Source organism: Oncorhynchus gorbuscha, linkage group LG13, assembly GCF_021184085.1.
Source record: "Oncorhynchus gorbuscha isolate QuinsamMale2020 ecotype Even-year linkage group LG13, OgorEven_v1.0, whole genome shotgun sequence".
Lineage (NCBI taxonomy): Eukaryota > Metazoa > Chordata > Actinopteri > Salmoniformes > Salmonidae > Oncorhynchus > Oncorhynchus gorbuscha.
In genome coordinates this window covers 84,765,021-84,789,069 of record NC_060185.1, presented here as the reverse complement: position 1 = coordinate 84,789,069, position 24,049 = coordinate 84,765,021, and the positions used below count along the sequence as shown (strand labels likewise).

The 24,049-nt window shown below is 43.8% G+C and overlaps 1 protein-coding gene across 3 annotated transcripts; it reads right to left on the bottom strand.

Annotated features, from left to right (window-relative positions):
* LOC123993635 (hyaluronan mediated motility receptor-like) lies at window positions 1-24,024 on the bottom strand. 3 transcript variants are annotated; one of them, XR_006831485.1, is made up of 20 exons: window positions 23,877-24,024; window positions 23,368-23,472; window positions 23,139-23,221; window positions 17,982-18,059; window positions 17,486-17,674; window positions 17,011-17,097; window positions 16,591-16,702; window positions 16,382-16,447; window positions 16,216-16,289; window positions 14,524-14,597; window positions 13,955-14,322; window positions 13,633-13,769; window positions 13,274-13,509; window positions 6,345-6,458; window positions 5,585-5,782; window positions 4,604-5,378; window positions 4,322-4,388; window positions 3,953-4,129; window positions 3,577-3,701; window positions 1-293 (listed from the first exon to the last, which is right to left on the bottom strand). XR_006831485.1 is itself a non-coding variant. In XM_046295995.1 (19 exons), exons 1-19 carry the CDS (start codon window positions 23,920-23,922, stop codon window positions 3,660-3,662), a joined length of 3,003 nt encoding a protein of 1,000 aa, XP_046151951.1. In that variant the 5' UTR covers window positions 23,923-24,024; the 3' UTR covers window positions 1,840-3,659. The 3 variants fall into 3 exon arrangements, 1 of the variants encoding a protein (XP_046151951.1); XR_006831484.1 differs by lacking the exon at window positions 1-293 and having other exon boundaries at window positions 1,840-3,701; XM_046295995.1 differs by lacking the exon at window positions 1-293 and having other exon boundaries at window positions 1,840-3,701; window positions 3,953-4,142; window positions 4,323-4,351.
* Between the last annotated feature and the right edge of the window lie 25 nt (window positions 24,025-24,049).

Sequence of the window (24,049 nt, the reverse complement as noted above, 5' to 3'; positions counted from 1 at the left end):
CACCAGTATGGTAGTCGGTGCCAGGCGCACCAGTTCCAGTATGGTAGTCGGTGCCAGGCGCACCAGTTCCAGTATGGTAGTCGGTGCCAGGCGCACCAGTTCGAGTAAGTCAAGAACGTCAACGCTGCTGGTTTTTCACACATCAGTTTCCTGTGTGCATCAAGCATGGTCCACCACCCAAAGGACATCCAGATAACTTCACAACTGTGGGAAGCACTGGAGTCAACCTGGGCCAGCATCCCTGTGGAACGCTTCTGACACCTGGGAGTCTGTCCCGAAGAATTGAAGGTGTTCTGAGGGCAAACATGGATGCAAGTCAATATTGCGAAGGTGTTCCTAATGTTTATACATTAGTGCATATGCTCTTACTAGCATGTACGCTGATTCACAGTAATGTCAAATCAAACTAGAATAGGAGTCTAGAAGCCTTGGATGTTTAATACATTTAATTTCTTTATTTCTAACACTTTTTAAACAATCAAACAGGTCCCTGGCAGACAAGGGAAAGGTATAACAAAGTAATTTCAACAGGCTTTGTGTGGGATGATCCCACCGGGATCCCTTATCGAATACAACACACTCGGTACATCAATACATTGAAAACAATCCTCCCGCTTCTCTCAGAGTGAAGGAGAAGGGCAAACATTGAGTTTTATTTAGAAAAAAAAAAAAAAGTGTTAGTATTTTGGAAGAACGTAAAAAAGTATTATCATTTTAAAGTCAAGAGACGTTTCCGCCTCTGGAAAGAAAATAACCAAAAATGTTGATTACACAAAAAAAGTCATGCTAAAATAATTCTAGCTGAAACGTACAGTGCCTTCAGAAAGTGTTCAGAACCCTTCCCCTTTACCACGTTGTTACGTGACAGCCTTATTCTAAAACGGATTAAATTCATGTTTTTCCTCAATCTACACACAATATACCATCATTACAAAAAGAAAACAGGCAAAACATGTTTTGCTCATTTATTCAAAATAAAACTGAAATACCTTATTTACATATGTATTCAGACCCTTTGCTATGAGACTCTAAATTGAGCTCAGGTGCAGCCTGTTTCCATTGATCATCCATGAGATGTTTCTACAACTTAATTAGTCCACCTGTGGTAAATTCTATTGATTGGACATAATCTGGAAAGGCGCACACACACCAGTCTATACAAGGTCCCACAGTTGACTGCATGTCATAGCAAACACCAAGACAGGAGGTCAAAGGAATTGTCCGTAGAGCTCCGAAACAGGATTGTGTCGAGGCACAGATCTGGAGAAGGGTACCAACACATTTCTAAGGTCCCCAAGAACACAGTGGCTCAGTCATTCTTAAATGGAAGTTCAGAACCACCAAGACTCTGAGCAATCGTGGGAGAAGGGCCTTGGTCCGGGAGGTGACCAAGAACCCGATGGTCACTCTGACAGAGCTCCAGCGTTCCTCTGTGAAGATGGGAGAACCTTCCAGAAGGTCAACCATCTCTGCAGCACTCCACCAATCAGGCCTTTAAGGTAGAGTGGTCAGTCGGAAGCCACTCCTCAGTAAAGGGCACATGACAGCCTGCTTAGAGTTTGCCAAAAGGCACCTAAAGGACTCTGACCATGAGAAACAAGATTCTCTGGTCTGATGAAACCAAGATCGAACTCTTTGGCCTGAATGCCAAGCACCACGTCTGGAGGAAACCTGGAACCATCCCTACGGTGAATCACGGCGTTGACAGCGTCACACTGTGGGGATGTTTTTAAGCAGCAGGGACTGGGAGACTAGTCAGGATCGAGGGAAAGTAGAGCAAAGTATAGAGAGATTCTTGATGAAAACCTGCTCCAAAGCGCTCAGGACCTCAGACTAGGGCAAATGTTCTCCTTCCAACAGGACAACGACTCTAAGCCCACAGCCAAGACAACGCAGGAGTGGCTTCGGAACAAGTCTCTGAATGTACTTGACTTGAACCCCATCGGACATCTCTGGAGAGACATGAGAATAGCTGGGCTCCGACCCTCCATCTGACAGAGCTTGAGAGGATCTGCAGAGAAGAATGGGATAAACTCCCCAAATACAGGTGTGCCAAGCTTGTAGTCTCATACCAAAGAATACTTGTGGCTGTAATTGCTGCCCAAGGTGATTCAAGAAAGTACTGAGTAAAGGGTCTGAATACTTATGTAAAATGTGAGTATTTTTTATTTTAAAAAGCTGTTTTTGCTTTGTCATTATGGGGTATTGTGTGTAGATTCAAAGAAGAAAAACTAAAGAGGTAACATGAAAAAGTCAAGAGGTCTGACTTTCCAAATGCACTGTGTATTTGCATGATGTCTGGAGTTACTGCTTCCACAGAACGTGGAGGCTACATTTCAAGCCGTCTTTGAAAAGCCAGTCAGGTAAAAAGCTTGTGTCTTAATAAAAAGTGGCAGTGTTGAATTTTGAGACAGACTTGAATATGCAAATAAGCCCATATGCAGAGGGCTTGTCTACATTTTCTAATGCTCTGTATAGTAATAATAATTCATTATATTTTGTAAAGTGGTTTCTTGCATCATACAACACAATACAATTTACAGTCACCTATTTGGCCCACGGTGTTACAGACCAGGTACAAAATCATTTATTAATGTCAAGCTCTTGATAATGTAAGTCTCATGCAATGTAGGCCTGCATTGACCACCACATGTAGGCTATGTCATAGAAATCAAAAGTTATTTCCATGTGAAAATGTTATGGGATTTGCTCCATTGGTTTTGATGGAAGGCCTACATAATGCTCCAATAACCTATTGGCTACTGTCTAGATCTGTAAGGCTACAGCCTCAGCACTAAACCATGCAGGACGTTACACATAATTCCCACAACGTTTAAGTTTCCGTTCAAAAAAGGGCTCGTCGCCCCCAAAGTGTTGGAAACATTGATAATAGTTAACTCATGTAAAAAAAAGGCACCATGTCCGTAAAATATAAATAATGTAAAATATATATATATATATACACTTTGTCCTCCGATGAGGGGAGGGGGGGGGCTGGCAGGTGGTGGTAGTATATTTTAGATTTAAAAATGTCTTCTGAAGTTTGCAATTTCAACTTTGAAATTTCAGACTTGATTTTCCCTCCCGAAAAATGTATCAACCCCAAAAAGAATGTCCAATAATCATGATCCACATAATAATTCACATTTCCTGTTGCTGCAGGACTATTTGCCTGCTGTAGCAACCTGGCTCAAATGAAGACCCTATATCTGTAGCGAGCTAACCTGACTTACAATGTTAAATAGGCATTAGTGGACATTTCTGTCAGTTCTTGGGAGGTTCAACTAGAAAAAGCATTCATAAAATGCATGAAGACTTCTCCCCTGCACAAACAAAAACAGCTGTGTATCACAGGTCAGACCATGTTGTTGTTGCAAGTCCACTATGGGAGGACGAACTCTAGGCAAAGGCAGAGGCAGAGTAGAGGTGATGCCATTGATAGACAACTTGAACAAACCACAATGCAGCCGATGTGATTGGATATTCTCTGTCAAACAATGTTTATGTGCCGTTTGTTAAGTCTTAAAAAAGAGAATAATACATCAATTTAAAAAATGTCCAAAAGCTGTCAATTACCCGCTAAAGGAAATGCTGGTGTGTCTGAGAGGTGTGGCAGCAGGTTCTCCTTCCTGTCCTGGTTGTTGAAGGCTTTTCTGGGGTCAACCCTGACGGGACACCTGGGCACGCAGCTTAGACAGCTCCTACACACACACACACACACACACACACACACACACGCTTTACAATCATGCGTGACTGTAGTACACCCAAAAAGCTTTTGGCAACACCCAGTCCCTTTGTGGATTTAAAAGAAGTAGATATATGAAAACAATACATGGTGAAACTCCTACTGCACAATTTGGTGGCAACTAAAGTGTAATTGTTACTATAATTATATTTTGTTTACTTTAAACAATATAGCCCATGCTTATATTTAAATCTGCAAACTGACCTGTTTGAGGGAAATGTTCTCATCTTTGAGCTTCACCACGTGTCTGATCTTCTGTTTCTGGTTCTGGTAGCCCAGCAGACGAGCGTAGGCGTCCGCTAGCCGTGTTAGCTCCTCCTGGTTCGCCCCGTTCTCGTTCAGTAGCGATTCCCGCTCCGCAGTAAACCCATTCAGCTGCTCCTGCAGGGCCAAACCAACCGGAAGCAGAGATGGGGGAACATAGAATTTTTCAAAACTGTGAATGGGCCCGTCTTTAAGTCAATGACCACTTCTACTCATACTACTTCTTTGGGGGAATATAATTCAACATTGACAACACATAAGAAAACACTCAGATGAAGTACATTTCCCACAACGCAGCAGTGGACTGACCTGGAAGGGCCTGACCTTGGCGTAGAGCTCCTCGTACCGTCTCCTCCAGTGTTCAGTCTCTGCATCACTGAGAGAGTTATAACAGTGTATTTAAAGCCTATTGTCTGATAATACCATTGTCTTCTACTTGATGGGTCCATATTCATAGTCTCAGAGTAGGGTGCTGCTCCAGAATCAGTTCCCGCCTGTCCATGCAATTGTACTTATTTATTAATTAATCTAAAAAGGGGAAACAACCTTAAGACAGTTCATGAATACAGGTCGGTCAGTGGTCCTCCTCACCTCTTGTCTCGAGTCTCCAGCAGCATTCTCTGGAAGTCTCCTCTGTTCCTCCATCTCCCAATAGAGAGTCACCTTCTCCTGGACCACCACATCCACCTGGCTCTGGAGAGAAACCTCCTGGACCACCACATCCACCTGGCTCTGGAGAGAAACCTCCTGGACCTCCACATCCACCTGGCTCTGGAGAGAAACCTCCTGGACCTCCACATCCACCTGGCTCTGAAGAGAAACCTCCTGGACCTCCACATCCACCTGGCTCTGAAGAGAAACCTTCTCTTCCATCAGTTCTACCTGGTTCTGAAGGCCCTGTTTGTCTATTTCAAACGTTGCTTCTGTTTTCAGATCATCCCTCTCTTTCTCTACCTCATTCATGTGGTTCTCTAGAGATGGCAGATATTTCTTTACCTGGTCCTCCACCTTCTCCAACTGGTTTTGAAGACTCAGTTTCTCCTTCTCTACCTCCAATACCAAGCACTGAAGAGTTAGCTTCTCCTCCTCTACCACCTCCACCAGTCTCTCTCGCCCCCCCACCTCCTCTGACATCCCTTGCACTTCCCCCTCTCCTTTCTCCTGCTCCAGTAGCCTCTGCACCCCCTCTTTAGTTTGCTTAAATAGCCTTTGAAGCTCCTCTTTCTCCTCTCTAGCTTGCTGGAGTAGCCTTTGCATCTCCCCTTTCTCCATCCTCTCCTCCTGCAGCTGTCTCTGCACCTCCTCCTCATCCCTCTTCATTTCATCATCTCGCTGAGCTAGACGTGTCTGTACCTCCAACAGAATTCTAGAGATGGGGGGAGAGAGAGAGAATGGACAGGGAGGGGGGGGAAGAGAATGGACAGGGGGAAGAGAGAATGGAGGGGGAGTGAGAATGGACAGGGGGAAGAGAGAGAATGGAGGAGGGGGAGTCAGAGGGGGAAGAGAGAGTCAAAATCCCATCAACATGCACATTCAATCACCAGATATTGAAAAGCCTTATGATGAGCTCACCTTGCATACTCCTTTCTGGCTTTCTCCTGACCCCGCTGGTTAGCTATATGTTTCTCATGTTCCTCCTCCATCTCCTCCCTCAGCCTTTTCACCTCCTCCTCCTGTTGATTCACTCTCTCCATCTGCTTAGTCACCCTGTCTACCTCGTCCTCCAGCGCTCTACTCCTATCCTCTGCTCCCTTCAGGGCCTGTCTGGTGCTGGTGGAACAAAATACACATTTTGATGTCTAAAAGACGATTTAGGCTCGATCCGGAAATGCAGTGCGGAGGCTCTGTATGGAGGCTGTGACAATTGTGGAGGCTCAGGAGGCCAAATCAAGCTCCGTACGGCGATACCGTACGGCATTGTAACAATGCTGAGGGCTCTGTATAGCGCCGCAGGATTGATTGACAGTAGGTGGGGGCAGTATATCCTGTATAAAACACAAACACACTTTCTTGACAACTTCATTCATAACAGCTCAGCTCCACGAAGCACAAGAAGTAGGACTGTCTTGAACGGTCCGTAAATGCTGTTCTGACACTGTAGATTCTGGATTGACCACACAAATTGACTTTACAGAGCCATGACTGCTAACACTTTGCCTCAAAGTTAAAGGGACAGTTCACTTAACATCTGAAACTGCATTTTTTAATCTGTCAAAAGATCACTCTTGTTTCACTAAAGTTAAATGTTTTTCCTTGTGAAAGGTGAGTGAAAAACAAAACTGTCCCTTGAAGCACATTTGTACTAGACAACAGGGCAGGGGCAACTCCTTACCTCTCCAGTTCCGTGGCCATGTGTCCTATCTTGCTGAGGGAGGTGGTGTGTTCCTCCTGCAGCCTCCTCGTTTCAGCACCGTGCACCTTCAACGCTTCCACGGCACTGCTTCTCCTGGAAGGAGATGCAACGCACACCGTTGCACTTTGAGCAAAGGTGAGGTGCATTATCCCTAATCTTGATAACAAGGCTCGACATTAACACTTGTCCGCTTGCCCGGGACAAGTAAATCAAAATTGTCGGGCAAAAGTAGAATATAGATTTAAGTTGTCTGAATGGAAAAGTAGAAAAATAAAATAAAAATCCCAGTATGAAACTTTTACGCAGATCAGAAATAGGATCAGATCGACCTCTGGATGGATGTTTTAGTAACTGCAGACCGCTTTAGAGTACAACTGCATTGTATCTTATTGAAATCACCAGGGCCGGTTGCTAGGAGCTACGCCCAGGCATACATTCTAAGCCTAGTAGGGAGCAGGTGTAGGGTGTTGAAGGTTTCTGATCAGTGATAGATGAACCAACAAACAGATGGGCTGTACCCCCTCCACTTATTAGCCCAGCCAGAGAATTACGGCGATTCGGTGAAACAAAATCCCATTGATTGATGAATCTATCACACAAGTCATGGGTGTTTGGTCGGGAGCAGGCTACTACACGAGTGAAGAGGAAAATAATACACTCGTTGAGATGAGCAAACTAGACTAAAGACGATAATGGGCATTCAACCTCAGCGAACATTTTCTCAACCGAATTGTAATCAAATATCCAAAACGGAGATTCAATGACAACCACAACCTGACATTGTTTGATTTAGTGAAGACGGGTACCCCGTGGCCCGACACTCCCCGCGAATGTGAGATGCCTTCAAATACATTAGCCTACTTTATTCCAATATTTTCATCATTCAGTGATAATCATTACCATAGAATATTATAGAATATTTTAGCCTTACAAGGTTATAGATACGCATGTCTTAATTAGTCGTCTTGCTTAGAAGTAGCCTACCACTGCAATTTGATCCCTGATTAATTGAACGAGGCAATTATTTTATGAAGACAAAAAGCATTTGGTTGTAATGTTGCAGTATTTTATAGGCTATGAAGGGTGGCTAACCATCCTCCAGAAGAGCCTTAAAGCGGCAGTGATATATTTTGAGACAGACTTGAATATGCAAAGAAGCCAATAGGCAGAGTGAAGCCTACATTTATGTCTGATTCCCTATGGTTGCAATAATAATGATAATAATGCATTTTATTTGGTGGCTAAAAAAAGCCCTGCATGGAGACACGTGATGCCGCGGAGCTGAGCAGAAGTTGACAAACCGAGCTCTTCAAAGTTATTCTATTTTTACCTAAATAACAACGTTGAAACAATATTCTAACATCGGCTGAAAAATTGTCAAGTACTTACCTTCCCAAAGAGCCATGGACCGCCGACCGAGAGGCAAGAAGGACGACCAAAACGTCGTTGATTCCCAAGATAACGATAACGCTTACAGCTAGCAAGATTAGCATTTGCCCTCATAACTCAGACGACAGTTCCAGACTGTTGCTCTCAGCAGCCTCTTGCGAGCCTGCCGACATGCTGGCTACTCTCCTCCAGGAAATTCAGGATGGTAACAGAGGTCTTTCTCTGAAATCGATAAGAAATCGGCTGAACTCCATTCTTCCATTGACGACCTGAAATCCTCCATGAATGATCTCCTTTTGAGAACGACTGAGGCAGAGCTGCGCATTAGCACAGTTGAAGATACCATCGCTAGACATGACCAGGTCTTGACACAACTGCAAAAGGACAATGCCTACCTCAAAAACAAGGTAGATCAGATGGAGAACCAGAGTAGACGTAGTAATATCCGTGTGGTGGGATTGAAAGAGGACAGCGAGGGCCGTGACCCGGTCCGTTTCTTCACTCAATGGATCCCGGAGGTCCTAGGCATAACCAACTTCACCAAGCCGCTGGAAATCGAACGCGGCCACAGAACATCAGCGCCGAAACCCCGGCCAGATGAGCCCCCACGAACCGTCCTGATCAGGTTCCTCCGTTTCCAAGACAGAGAGAAGATACTGCAACTCGCAAGAGCCAAAGGGGACATCACCATCGATGGAAAGAGGGTCAGCCTTTCCCAGATATGAGCGCGGACCTCGCCAGACACCGCAAGCAGTTCAGACCTGCCGCCAAAGCTCTGAAGGAGAAGAACATCACCGGCTACCTCATCCACCCTGTGCGGATGAAAGTTCAGTACAAAGGCCGAAGCAATCTCTTCAACACACCGGGAGAAGTGCACACTTACTTCAAAGAACTGAGCAACGTCTGAGTCTGAGCCAGGACGGTCTCTCTTGGGGATAAAATGCAGTTTGTTTGTTTTCTCTTATCCGGATTGAACTGCTTTGTACATTTTCAACTAACCGTATCTTCCCGGGGTGAGTTCTATCACATTTACAGGAGAGTATATTTTGGTTTAGTCCATATCTACTGGGCGAAGCAATAAGTGGGTTTAGGCCCACTGCTTTCCCCCTCATTTATGTTAATCTTTCGTAAAGTGACTCAAGCAGCCCTTACCGTGGGCAGTAAATATTCAGCCATAAATATCTATTCACAACGTTTGTTTTCAATTTAGAGAGCTCGCAGGTTTTAGTTTACGCCAAGGTTTAGCTAGTAAGAGCAAGATGGAAAGCGAGCAGCAACGTATCTCTACAAGTGTATTCATGTTTGATTGTTGGGACTGTTGTTCTAGTCTGACAATCGGAGTGGGATTTTTATTATTTTTTTCTTCCTTTTTTCTATGTTTATTGTTTCCTCCCTAAAGAGACACACAGGTCACTTTTGTGCTCAAACCAAAGTTGAAACATTTCCTAATTATCTGCATATGATAGATTTCTATTCAGTTACATATTTGAAACCCAACCTATGCTTAATCCTCTAAAATATGTCACATTCAACGTAAAAGGTCTTAACAGCCCGATTAAAAGTAAAAAGAGTTTATACATACCTTAAGAAATTAAAGGCTGACATTGTGTTTTTACAAGAAACACATCTTACAGCCAGTGAACACAAGAAATTGAAGAGGGAATGGGTAGGACAAGTTTTTGCATCCTCTTTTAACTCCAAAGCAAGAGGAACTGCAATTTTGATAAGTAGACACATCCCCTTCTGCGTCTCTGATCCCTCTGGCAGGTTTGTTTTGGTGCAGGGGCATATGTTTTCAGAGTCTTGGACGCTATTGAATATTTAGGTTCCTAACTTTGATGACCATATGTTTATTCAGAATGTCTTCCTTCAGGTTGCTCAAGCACCACCAGGATGGCTACTGGTTGGAGGAGATTTTAATTTTTTTAGATACAGTTCTTGATAGGTCTTCTGATAAATCCTCACTTCTTACCAAAGCCGACAAGCTCACCATGTCATTCATGAAAGATCTCAATTTACTAGACATCTGGAGACAGTTGCACCCACAGGATAGGGACTACTCTTTTTATTCACACCCACACAAGACACACACACGCATAGATAACTTTTTACTTTCGACACAACTGTTTCATAGAGTGTTAGATGTCGAGTATCTCCCCAGATTGCTTAGTGACCATTCTCCTCTGGTATTCTCAATCTCCATTCCTACCAAGGTAAATGGAGCATATAGATGGACAAATTCTACACTTCTAAAGCAACCTGAATTTTGTGCATTAATCAAAGAGCAGATCAATATTTTTACTTTGACAAACAAACCCTCTGCTCCTGACAGCATCATTCTTTGGGACACATTGAAGGCCTACCTGAGGGGACAGATTATTTCCTATACTAAAGGGCTGAAGAAAAAACACTGTGCGGAACTGAGTGCTCTTGAATCTGAAATCTCAGAGCTAGAGAAAACCTACCAAAGAAGCCCGACTAAAGATCTATACAGGCTTTTGGTAAATAAAAAACTTAAATATAATATTCTGAACACATATCAAGCTGAGAGGGCCATCACTAAATCAAAACAGCGTTATGAGCTTGGAGAGAAAGCTCACAAAGTATTGGCATGGCAACTGAAAGCAGAGGAAAGTAAGAGGACAATTAATGCCATAGAAACTCACTAAAGAGATATCTTTCGACCCTACTGAAATTAATAATACTTTTAAGAAATACTATGAAGACCTCTACACTTCCCAATCAAGCGATGATCTATCAGAGATAGACTCCTTTCTCTCCTTCTCAACCTCCCATGCCTGTCAGGGGAAGACAGCAAGCGCCTGAGTGAACACTTCTCAGTCCCTGAATTGTTGGAGGCCTTCCCTCCAGAGTTCTATAAAGAATTTAGGGGGCTGTTGGTCCCCTACCTTATGGAGGTACTTAAAAAAGCCAGAGAAGACAACTGCTTTCCAGAGTCGTCCTCTCAAGCAGTGATTACTGTAATCCACAAGAAAGGGAAAAACCCGCTAAAGTGCACCTCCTATGGACCAATCTCTCTCCTTAACACAGATTGTAAACTGGTCACCAAGATGCTATCTAAGAGACTGGAGTCATGTCTTCCCCTGTTGGTCAACCCAGATCAGACTGGCTTCATAATTAATAGATTGTCCTCCAATAATCTCAGAAGGTTCTTTGATATAATTCACCTTGCTAACAAAAACAATACCTGGTGTCCCAGTCTCCCTCAACGCTGAAAAGGCCTTTGATAGGGTTGAATGGCCATACCTCTTTCGCGTCTTGGAAAAGTTTGGTTTAGGTACCGTGTTTGTAAATTTGATAAAAATCACTCTACAAATCTCCTAAAGCTAGGATTGCTACCAATGGGATTACTTCCTCCTCTTTCCCTCTTTATAGGGGGAACAGACAAGGTTGCCCAATTAGCCCCCACCTCTTTGCCCTCGTCATCGAACCGTTGGCTGAGGCTATTAGAACGTGCCCTAACATACATGGCTTTGAGGTGGGCCCCCATACCCATAAATTATCACTCTTTGCGGACGACCTTATCTTATTTCTAACAAACCCAGAACACACCCTCTCTCACTTGCAGATCCTACTACAGTGTTATAGTTCTTTCTCTGGATATAAGGTCAATCTCGATAAAAGCGAAATCTTACCGTTGTCTGTCTTTGACCATCATACCATCAAGCACAAGTTTCCTTTTAGATTGTCGCCTATGGGCTTCACATATTTGGGCATAATGGTGGATGGTAATCTGAACAACCTCTATAAACTCAATCTGGCCAGTTTTTTGCAAAAGGTGGAGGTTGACCTTTGTAAATGGATGGACTTACCTCTCACTCTACTGGGTAGAATCAATGTAATTAAAATGAATGTCCTGCCCAGGTTTCTATATCTGTTTCAATCTCTCCCTATCCCTGTTCCCGCAGCATTTTGTTCCTCTCTTGACAAGCTGACCAGACGGTTTATCTGGCACGGCAAAACCCCTAGGGTTGGCCTGGATAAACTGACCCTTGATTACAGTCAAGGGGGCTTAAACCTCCCCAATTGTAGAATGTACTACTGGGCTGCACAGTCTAGCCCTGGCTCGGAGAGGGACCATTGTCAAACCTCTCTCATGGTTGAACATTGAAAAGCTTGAGGTAAATGATGACACTGGGGCAGATCTGTTTTACAAATGGGACAGAAAATCTATAAAAACCATCACAGACAACCCTTTAATCATACATTCTGTCCTGGCATGGTGCAAACTGCATGAGCTGTTCGGACGAGGGGGATTCCTTTCCCCTAAAACCCCTTTATGGAACAATAGATTGATCCCTATGTTTTTCCAGAATAGTAACTTTAGACCATGGTCTGATAAGGGAATCACTCTTCTGGAACATTGTTACGAGGAGGGAGTTCTTATGTCTTTTGATCAGCTGAAACAGAAATACCACTTGCCTAACAGGGACTTCTTTAGCTACCTACAACTACGAAACTTTATTAGGGTGACTCTCAAGGGACAATGGAACCTACCTAAGATGTCACCTATTGAACAACTCTGCCACGCAGACCAACCACTATTCAAGACCATTTCCCGTGTTTACAATGCTCTTATGTCAGGACTAACACTGCCTGGGCTAGATAAACCCCGACTTAGAAGGGACAAAGATCTGGGTATTGATCTTGATGAGGGTCTATGGAGTGACCTATGCAGGGATGGGGTTACATCCACATTGAACTCCAGATACAGACTGATCCAGTTTAATTTCCTCCATCAGCTCTATATCACCCCATCTAGACTGCATAGGTTCAACCCAGATATCTCCTCCCTATGTTTTAGATGTGGCTCAGATGAAGGAACATTCCTCCATTCCACTTGGCAGTGTTCAAAACTACACGGTTTCTGGCAGGGGGTATGCGATACCATATCCTCAATTGACAGGGTTGCATTCCCTGTAGACCCGGAGGTCTGTCTACTGGGTAACTTTACTAACACCAATCTTAGGCAAAGCCATACTATAAAGCTAACAGAAATATTGCTAGCGATTGCCAAGAAATGTATTGCCTTGAAATGGAAATTGGATTCCTCCCTGCCAGTTGCAATGTGGCTTTCGGAAGTTAGTTGTATCCCTTTGGAGAAAATCACTTACTGCTTGAGGAATAAATTAAAGACATTTTACAGAATTTGGCAAACTTTTATTGACTATATGGAGAATCTCCCCCCACATCTCATTGATTGAATCTATATATAATCCTCACATAATGTTTCACACGTAATGTATATTATGTAGCCTATGGCAGGTGAGCCAATGTCTCTGTATTTTTTAAATGTATTATTATTGTATGTTTGTTTATATAACTATAATTATAATGTATTTTTGTTACGTTCGTCTGTTACTGTCACTTTGTCCTATCGTTGTCCAATATCTTTTCACTTTTGTATTGAATGTTCTTAATTGGAAAATGCAACAAAAAAAATATATAAATTTTTTTTTAAAGCCCTGCATAATGAGTAACCCCCCCATCCTCCTCACCTGTCTAGCAGTGCTCTGGTCTCAGTCAGTTCCCTCTCCATCTCAGTCTTCACCTGCTGGAAACTCTGTAAGGCCTCCTCTCTCCTCTTCTCCTCCTCCTCCCTCCTCTCTTCCTGCAACTCCAGAACTGACAGCTCCACTAGAGCCTCCTCCAACTTATCCTCCAACTGTTTCCTCTCGTCCTCGGTCTCCTCCCTAACTCTCTCCAGCCCCGAGGCCAGGGAGGCTGCACGCTCCTGGGGAGAAAGAAAGACACAGAACCAGTAAGTAGTGGAGGTGAGTATTCTACTCTGCAGAGTCAGGTGTGGGATTTTAAATGGGGGCCATATTGGAGCCAAGTCACCTCCAACGCCACTAACCTTTTCCTTCTTCAGCTCCTCAGTCAGGGAGGTGTGTGCCTGCGCCAGCTGCTCCTGCACCTCCTTCTCACTCCGCCAGTTCTCCTGCAGGAGGCTCAGCTCTGCAGTCAGCTCCTCCACTCTCCCCTGGCCCCTATCTAAAGACAGATACACAGACACTTGGTATAGAGCCAACACTGATAACAGCAACCTGGAGACATTTCCCCAAAACCCTGATTCTTCCTGATAAATCTGCTTAAGATAAGTTTTAGACCCATTCTTCCCATTAGTTTAGGGTATGTCGGTATTAGAATTAGAGAGTAGGCTGTATGTATTCGTTTACTTCTCTCCTCCTCCAGGATTTTGCACTTCTCTCCTAGATGAGCTATTCTCTCATCCAGCTCCTTCACGGTCCTCCTCAGCACCTCCCTCAGACGCACTACCTCCGCATCCTGTTGCCGCACTGCACTCTGGGAGTCAGACACTTCCTGGTTGGCCCGCTGCATCTGTGTTTCCATATCTCCCAATGCCTTCTGGGAGGACGTCAGCTCCGCCTCTCGCCACTCCAGAAGCTTCTCGGTCTCCTGCAATGCATCCCGGGAAGCCTGCAGGTCCTGTTGACCTTTCTCTGACTCCTCCTCCTTCTGACGGAGAATGTTCTGAGAGATCCTGAGCTCCGCGGTGCACTGCTCCAGCTTCTGCTCAAGATGACTGAGAGAAAAGAACATGGCATGAGGTCAAATGCTTTTGTTTTGCATGTCAACCAAGACCATTAGGAAACTGATGTCATCCATTTCAACACAGAGAGCCATATAAGAAGAGGTCGAGAGGACAGCATTCTTCACAAATAAAGCCATTTATTTAAATTATTCTGAAAGCAGTTGTTCAGGGAAGAGATGTGCATTTGCTCACCCCAGTTTCTCGTGCTGAGACTCAGACATGCTGTTCTCCATCTCTGTCTTCTCACGAAGCTTCATACGCAGGTCCTAAGGAGACATAACAGTATGTTTTAACAGTTTAGAACTACCTCTAAATGATCATTTCCACACTCCGATGTAAGCACGATCATGGGCGATTCAGGTAGTTTCTCCATACACATTTCTTCCTTCAGTAAACAGTATTGTGTTAGGATAGATACAGTTGAAGTCGGAAGTTTACATACACCTTAGCCAAATACATTTAAACTCAGTTTCACAGATTCCTCACATTCCCAGTGGGTCAGCAGATTCAATACACTCCATTATTATTTGGTAGCATTGCCTTTCAAATGTTTAACTTTGATTAAACGTTTTGGGTAGCATTCCACAAGCTTCCCACAATAAGTTGATGCATTTTGGCCCACTCTTCCTAACAGAGTTTGTGTAACTGAGTCAGGTTTGTAGGCCTCCTTGCTCACACACACACACTTGTTCAGTTCTGCCCACAAATTGTCTATAGGATTGAGGTCAGGGTTTTGTGATGGCCACTCCAATACCTTGACTTTGTTGTCCTTAAGCTATTTTGCTACAACTTTGGAAGTATGCTTTTCCTACCTCATGATGCTATCTATTTTGTGAAGTGCACCAGTCCCTCCTGCAGCAAAGCACCCCCACAACATAATGCTGCCACCCCCGTGCTTCACGGTTGGGATGGTGTTCCTCAGCTTGCAAGCCTCCCCCTTTTTCCTCCAAACATAACAATGGTCATTATGACCAAACAGTTCTATTTTGTTTCATCAGACCAGAAGACATTCCACCAAGAAGTATAATCTTTGTCCCCATGTGCAGTTGCAAACTGTAGTCTGGCTTTTCTATGGCGAATTTTGGAGCAGTGGCTTCTTCCTTGCTGAGTGGCGTTTCGAGTTGTAGATATAGGACTCGTTTTACTGTGGATATAGATACTTTTGTACCCGTTTCCTCCACCATCTTCACAAGGTCCTTTGCTGTTCTGGGATTGATTGGCACTTTTCGCACCAAAGTACGTTCATCTCTAGGAGACAGAACGCATCTCCTTCCTGAGTGGTATGACGGCTGCGTGTACCCATGGTGTTTATACTTGCATACTATTGTTTGTAAGCTGAACGTGTACCTTCAGGAATTTGGAAATTGCTCCCAAAGATGAACCAGACTTGTGGAGGTCTACAATTTTTTTTCTGAAGTCTTGGCTGATTTCTTTTGATTTTCCCATGATGTCAAGCAAAGTTTGAAGGTAGGACTTAAAATACATCCACAGGTACACCTACAATTGACTCAAATTATGTAAATTAGCCTATAAGAATCTTCTAAAGCCATGGCATAATTTTCTGGAATTTTCCAAGCTGTTTAAAGGCACAGTCAACTTAGTGTATGTAAACTTCTGACCCACTGGAATTTGTGATAGTGAATTAGAAGTGAAATAATCTGTCTGTAAACAATTGTTGGAAAAATGACTTGTGTCATGCACAAAGTAGATGTCCAAGCCGACTTGCCAAAACTATAGTTTGTTAAAAAGAAATTTGTGGAGTGGTTGAAAAACGAGTTTTAATGACTACAACCTAAGTGTATGTAAACTTCTGACTTCAACTGTAGATAGGATATATACACTAGATACATGTTTCTTCCCTCAGTGACCAGTATATGTTTATACCTGGATGTGGTCGTTGGCTGTGTCCAGGTAACCCTTTAGAACATTGACCTCCTCTCTCAGCTCCTGGATCACAGCTGAGACAGGGATACAGAACATTGTTAGAATGATGCTTTCTAATTATACAGAAAAGGATGGGAGAATGGACACACAGAGACAAGCTACTTACCTTGCAGTGAACCCATCTCATTCTCCAGCTCCTCGTTGTGGACTTTGGTGTCGTGGTGGAGGTCCGCTGTGAAAACGAAACATTACATTTCAAAAACATTTCTCAGAGGCACAGCACTTCAAGCTAAACATCTTTTAAATAGATGTGCTGTTTATTATGTTTAAACTAGGCAGGCTAACGGTGGTGTCAGTGAGGTCAGGTGGTCTCACCCAGGTCCTCGTTCCTCTCCCTCAGGGTGGTGAGTGTAGCTCTGGCTGCCTCCAGGTCTGTCTCCAGCAACATCACCTGGCCCCCTGTACTGATCTGCAGGAAACTCAGCTCCTTATAGGACAACACAAATGTCACTCAACCAACCACACTGCTCAGAGACACTACACATGCAGGAAACACAGCTCCTGAACAAAAACACAATAGCAGCACACAATTTGATTTAGAGCGAGATGTACGCAAGGCAAACACCCCTATACAGAGAGGATAGTGAATGGTGTGTGAACAGGGACACTGAGTAACCAAACATTGCAGATAGAAATGCGATGAATAGAGCCGACGTGTAACTTACTCTACATAGCGTATTTTAATGTGAATGTAAGAAAACCCTGCGTACTACTGACGTGTCCCAGGTGTCGTACCTTGTCCTTGACATCCAGTTTGTTTCTTGCCTCCATCAGCTCCATAGACATAGACTGGAATCGCTTCTTAGTTGCGTCTGCAGAAACCTAGAGGAACACAACGACAACACAGTCAGACATTTACAAAACAAGGTACAAACAGAAAATGTGAACATTTGTTATTGGACAAGCTAGGGTGGTAGCCGATAGCAGGGTGGAAGTATTGTTTTGTCAACTAGACCCAGATGACACATAACCTATAACCATAACAACCAGTTTATAGCTTTTTAACCCTGTAGCTAAAGACTTTTGCTTTAAGACCATTGGGCCAGTTGCCCAGACACAGATTAAGCCTAGTCCAAGACTAAAAATAATTCTAAAAGGAGATTCTCCATTGAAATAGCTTTTAACTCCAGGATTAGGCCAAATCAGTGGAAAAGCAGCCCATTGAGATGAGCATGCCAACTCTTGATTGTACCATCAAACACCACATGACCTTGTTCTTGAAGAAGTCGTTAGTCTTCTTGAGCTCAGCCAGCTGTCTCTCCAGGGTGGTGACGTTAGCTGCCAGACCAGTCTTCTCCCTGACCACAGACAACAGCTTGGCCTCCACCTTCCTCAGCTCCTCCTCCAGGGTTACCAGGCGCCTGTCCTGCTCCCCACGCTGCTGCACCAGGGAGCGGATCTACAGGAGGGAGGAGACGGTTAGTGTGTGCTAAAGCAGTGAATCAAACAAGAGGCTTCTAATGTTGACATGCATGAAACCAAAACTTTTACGGTTAGATCCGCTCCCTGGTGCAGCAGCAGTGGTTAGTGTGTTAGATTGAAGAATGAAGGCATGCAGCAAGGTAGGTGACAGCTGCTGTGATAACTAAAACTTAGCCAATGATAAATCTTGTCACAATTTTTTTTTCTTCAACGGGTAACAGTTGCGACTATTGCGACAGACAAGACATATTTGCTCCTCAAAACACTCTGTATAACTATACAACCTCTTTCTCCAGGAGTTTCTGCCGTTTCATCTTCATCGATTGGTCACTCTTGTCTTTCTTTGACATGGACCCGTCAACCTGGGTGAAGGAGGAATGGACCAATTAATCGCAAAGGAAAACCAAGGGATAGTTCAGGATTTTGGCAATTAAGCTTTTTATCCATCAGATGAACCCATGGATACCATTTGTATGTCTTTGCATTGAATTTGAAGGAAGATGCCAACGAGTGTTATTGCTAACCAGCATTAGCACAATTACTGGAAGTCTATGGGAACAGCTAGCATGCTTGACTTTCAGTCATTGTGCTAACACTAGTAAGCATTGGCTTCCTTTATACATACCGGACACAGACATAAAAATGGTATTCATGAGTTTCTGACTAAGGAAGTCGATAAAGTGCTTCACTGCCAAAATCTCAAACTATCCCTTTAAAGCACCAGGGTGTATTCATTAGTCGGATTCCACTGACAAACATTTTTGCAACACAAAGCGTTTTGCAAGGAAAACTAGAGTTGATCAAGTACAAATTCAGGTAGGTCCCTCCATTATGTTTGCTTCCTCAAGTAAATTGTCTTATGTCACTGTAGAGCCTCCAGCCCTGCTCAATACGCCCTTTTGTTCCCCCTCCCACACATGCAGTGATCTCACCTGGTTTAAATGGTGTCTGGAGACAAAACCTCTCTCATCGTCACTCAATGACTAGGTTTACCTCCACTGTATTCACATCCTACCATACTTTTGTCTGTACATTATACCTTGAATCTATTCTTCCGCGCCCAGAATCCTGCTACCTTAACTCTCTGTTCCGAACGCACTAGATGACCAGTTCTTATAGTCTTTAGCCATACTCTTATCCTACTCCTCCTCTGATGATATGGAGGTTAATCCAGGCCCTGCAGCCCCCAGCATCACTCCCATTCCCAGCTGCTCTCATTTGATGACTTCTGTAACCGCAAAAGCCTTGGTTTCATGCATGTTAGGACATTAGACATTAGAAGCCTCCTCCCTAAGTTTGTTTTATTCACTGCTTTAGCACACTCTGCCAACCCGGATGTCCTAGCCGTGTCTGAATCCTGGCTTAGGAAGGCCACCAAAAATCCCGAAATGTCCATCCCTAACTATAACATTTTCCAACAAGATATAACTGCCAAAGGGGGTGGAGTTGCAATCTACTGCAGAGATAGGCTACAGAGGTATGTCTTACTATCCAGGTCTGTGCCCAAACAATTTGAGCTTCTACTTTTAAAAATTCACCTTTCCAGAAACAAGTCTCTCACCGTTGCCGCTTGTTATAGACCACCAGCCCCCAGCTGTGCCCTGGACACCAAAGGTGAATTGATTGCCTCCCGATCGCTCTTCAGAACTCATACTGTCAAGTGACCTAAACTGGGACATGCTTAACACCCCGGCTGTCCTACAATCTAAGCTAGATGCACTCAATCGAACAAAAATTATTAATGAACCTTCCAGGTACAACCCCAAATCCGTAAACATGGGCACCCTCATAGATATCATCCTGACCAACCTGCCCTCTAAATACACCTCTGCTGTCTTCAACCAGGATCTCAGCGATCACTGCCTCATTGCCTGCGTCCGTAATGGTCTGCAGTCAAACGACCAACCCTCATCAATGTCAAACGTCCCCTAAAACACTTCAGCGAGCAGGTCTTTTTAATCGACTTGGCCCAGGTATCCTGGAAGGATATGGACCTCATTCCGTCAGTAGAGGATGCCTGGTAATTCTTTAAAAGTGCTTTCCTCATTATCTTATATAAGCATGCACCATTCAAATAAAATGTAGAAACAAGAACGGATATAGCCCTTGGTTCACTCCAGGCCTGACTGCCCTTGACCAGCACAAAAACAACCTGTGGCGTACTGCATTAGCATCGAATAGCCCGCGCGATATGAAACTTTTCAGCGAAGTTAGGAACCAATATACACAGGCAGTTCGGAAAGCAAAGGCTAGCTTTTTCAAACAGAAATTTGCATCCTGTAGCACAAACTCCAAAAAGTTCTGGGACACTATAAAGTCCATGGAAAATAAGAGCACCTCCTCCCAGCTGCCCACTGCACTAAGGCTAGGAAACAAACACTATCACCACTAATAAATCCACCCCTACACCGGTCAACAGCTCTGCACCCCCCACAGCAACTTGCCCGAGCCTCCCCATTTCTCCTTCACCCAAATCTACATAGCTGATGTTCTGAAAGAGTTGCAAAATCTGGACCCCTACAAATCAGCTGGGCGAGACAATCTGAACCCTCTTTCTAAAATTATCCGCTGCAATTGTTGCCACCCCTATTACTAGCCTGGTCAACCTTTTTCGTATTGTCCCTCTTCAAGGGGGAGACACTCTAGACCCAAACTGTTACAGACTTATATCTATCCTACCCTGCCTTTCTAAGGTCTTTGAAAGTCAAGTTAAACAGATTACTGACCATTTCGAATTCCACCGTCCTTCTCCTCATTGCAATCTGGTTTCTGAGCTGGTCATGGGTGCACCTCAGCCACGCTCAAGGTCCTAAACAATATCATAACCACCATCGATAAAAGACAATACTGTGCAGCAGTATTCATCAACCTGGCCAAGGTTCTCGACTCTGTCCTTCACCGCATTCTTATCGGCAGACTCAACAGCCTTGGTTTCTCAAATGACTGCCTCGCCTGGTTCACCAAATACTTCTCAGACAGAGTTCGGTGTGTCAAATCAGAGGGCTTGTTGTCCAGACCTCTGGTAATCTCTATGGAGGTGCCACAGGATTCAATTCTAAGGCCAACTCTTTTCTCTGTATACATCAATGATGCCGCTCTTGCTGCTGGTGATTCTCTGATCCACCTCTACGCACACGACACCATTCTGTATACTTCTGGCCCTTCTTTGGACACTGTGTTAACTAACCTTGTGGCGAAATCTGCTCGGAGCCTTCACAGTGCACTGCCACTTTAAGAGCGCATGAGCAGTAAGGAAGGAGGAAATAAAGAGAGCTTGTTCAGCTGTTTGGGGAGGAGCTCTTGGGAGGAGCGACAGTTTGATTGTGTGTGCTGCAGAAGTTGTTTGTTTTCAGCGTTTGTAGTTTATAAAGTATTTAACTCAATCATCGGTGTGATCGCTTTAGATCGTGGTTGTTTTTGTTTGGGACCGCGCCCGTCATGGATCGCATGGATTAGTAGCAACATTGTTGCGAAGTTTTAACAAACAAACCAACAAACCATCGGACAGTCAGACACCGGCAGGCCTGAAGACCACAGCTAAGATTGATATTTTTCTCTCTCTTTCCCTTCGCTCTCATTCCAGTGCTTTACCCTGCAACAGACTCTCTATTTGTTAAATGCACTGCCCATTGAAGTTCATTAGAGCTGGACTATTATTTCCCTGCCAGAAGTATTTGATGATCATTTTAGTAGGTTACTTGCAAGTTGTATATTATGTGAACTGTATTGAGGTGGGGTGTACTAATGACATGTGGCCGAGAAGACTGGACATTTTTAAGGCCTTTGTTGTGTCGATGAACACCCCCCACATTCATACCCTCTGCACTCACCCACTAGAAAATAATACAGATTATTGCAAATCCTATGTTGATGACTGGGTTCGTTCTTGTATGAAGTTGCTGTTGAATTGCTCTGCCATTATTAGTATTAGTATTATTGCATGAGGTATTCGTGTTTGGGTTACCCCTGTGTTGTGATGTGGGTTTTATATGGTGTGTATTCTTTCTCTCCACTGGCTATCTGGTAAACAGGCTACACTCTAGGCAGTCTCTTCTGCTGATGTGTGTGGGTCTGGTAGTGGTACTCTCTATTCTACTCTTTTCCTTTCGGCATGGTTAATACCTGCCTGGCGCCCGAACAAAATCTTTCTTTACCCCTCTTAATAAATACCGCTACAACCTCCAGACGAGCTTCAATGCCATACAACTCTCCTTCCGTGGCCTCCAACTGCTCTTAAATGCAAGTAAAACTAAATGCATGCTCTTCAACCGATCGCTGCGGGCACCTGCCCGCCTGTCGAGCATCACTACTCTGGACGGTTCTGACTTAGAATATGTGGACAACTACAAATACCTAGGTGTCTGGTTAGACTGTAAACTCTCCTTCCAGACTCACATTAAGCATCTCCAATCCAAAATTAAATCTAGAATCGGCTTCCTATTTCGCAACAAAGCTCCCTTCACTCATGCTACCAAACATACCCTTGTAAAGCAGACTATCCTACCGATCCTTGACTTTGGCGATGTCATTTACAAAATAACCTCTAAAACTCTACTCAACAAATTGGATGCAGTCTATCACAGTGCCATCCATTTTGTCACCAAAGCCCCATATACTACCCACCACTGAGACCTGTATGCTCTCGTTGGCTGGCCCTCGCTTCATATTCGTCGCCAAACCCACTGGCTCCAGGTAATCTATAAATCTTTGCTAGGTAAAGCCCCGCCTTATCTCAGCTCACTGGTCACCATAGCAGCATCCACCCATAGCACACGCGCCAGCAGTTATATTTCACTGGTCATCCCCAAAGCCAATTCCTCCTTTGGTCGCCTTTCCTTCCAGTTCTCTGCTGCCAATGACTGGAACGAATTGCAAAATTCAATGAAGCTGGAGACATATCTCCCTCAATAACTTTAAGCATCAGCTGTCAGAGCAGTTTACAGATCATTGCACCTGTACATAGCCCACCTGTAAATAGCCCATCCAACTACCTCATCCCCATATTGTTTTTTGCTCCTTTGCACCCCAGTATCTCTACTTGGACATTAATCTTCTGCACATCTATCACTCCTGTGTTTAATTGCTAAATTGTAATTACTTCACCACTACGGCCTATTTATTGCCTTACCTCCCTAATCTTAACTTGTTTGCACACACTGTATATAGACTTTTCTATTGTGTTATTGACTGTATGTTTGTTTATTCCATGTGTAACTCTGTTTGTCACACTGCTTTACTTTATCTTGGCCAGGTCGCAGTTGTAAATGAGAACTTGTTCTCAACTGGCCTACCTGGTTAAATAAAGGTGAAATAAAAAAAATGTAAAGGTTTTCCGTTGCAAGAATCGGACTAATGAATAGACCCCAGTACTTCAAGGTTATCTTGATGATGTGGCTGTGCCAACCAGGGACAATGTGATTATTGTGTGAACACCAACTTACCAGTCCATCCACAGACATGGTCCTACAGACAGCCACAGGTGACGTGGGCACATCTTTAGGAGATGGTGGTAGGATGCTGGGAGCTGAGTTGGGAGGGAATTTGGAAATTAGAATGGTGTAGAAAGTAAAAACACATCTAGGTTTAATGACAGTCTAATCATAGATCTATTGTCAATAGTATGAGGTATTTTTTTGACAAAAACTTCAGTTGTTTGACAGTTAAACTTACCAACACTGGCCTTGAGCAGTTTGAAGCGCTCTGACCGGAGGAAAGAGGCAGGTCCTTTCACCTCTCCTGGTTTCAGCTCGTAGGTGCCCGGTGCTGGGGCGCAGCCTGAACAAAACGTGTTGAAAACAAGACAGCCTGCGTTTACACAGGTAGTCCAATTCCCATATTTTGCTAAATTATTGTTAAAAAAATAACGGATTGGTCAAACGACAAATTAGTGAGAAAAATAGTAGAATTGGGCTGCCTGTGTAAACGCTGTGGGCTGGCTATCTAATTAGCTAACCAACATGTCATGGCATGTAGCTAACGGAACCGACATGGATATTTTGCCCCTTGCTTGAAACGGAGTAAGGTTTGGCATTCCTAGCTAGCTAGTAAACAATGTTATACAAAATATTGTTGGACAGCTAGATCAGCGATAACGTTATATTAACTGTTTGGCAAAAGCAACACGTTAAGTTAGTTGGCTAGGTTCGCTCAATTAAATCATTATCAATGCTTTAATTTACCGATATTTTCATTGAATCGCTTCACTGGAGCTCTTGAAAAAGACATGGTTTGGAAGAAATAGTTCACTAGAAAATAGGTAGTTCCAGTTTAAGTTATAGCTGGTCACGATAAGTGCCAGAGCAGCGCTCCAAATTCAAAACATCAACACAAACGGAGCCCCTTGAAATTTCAA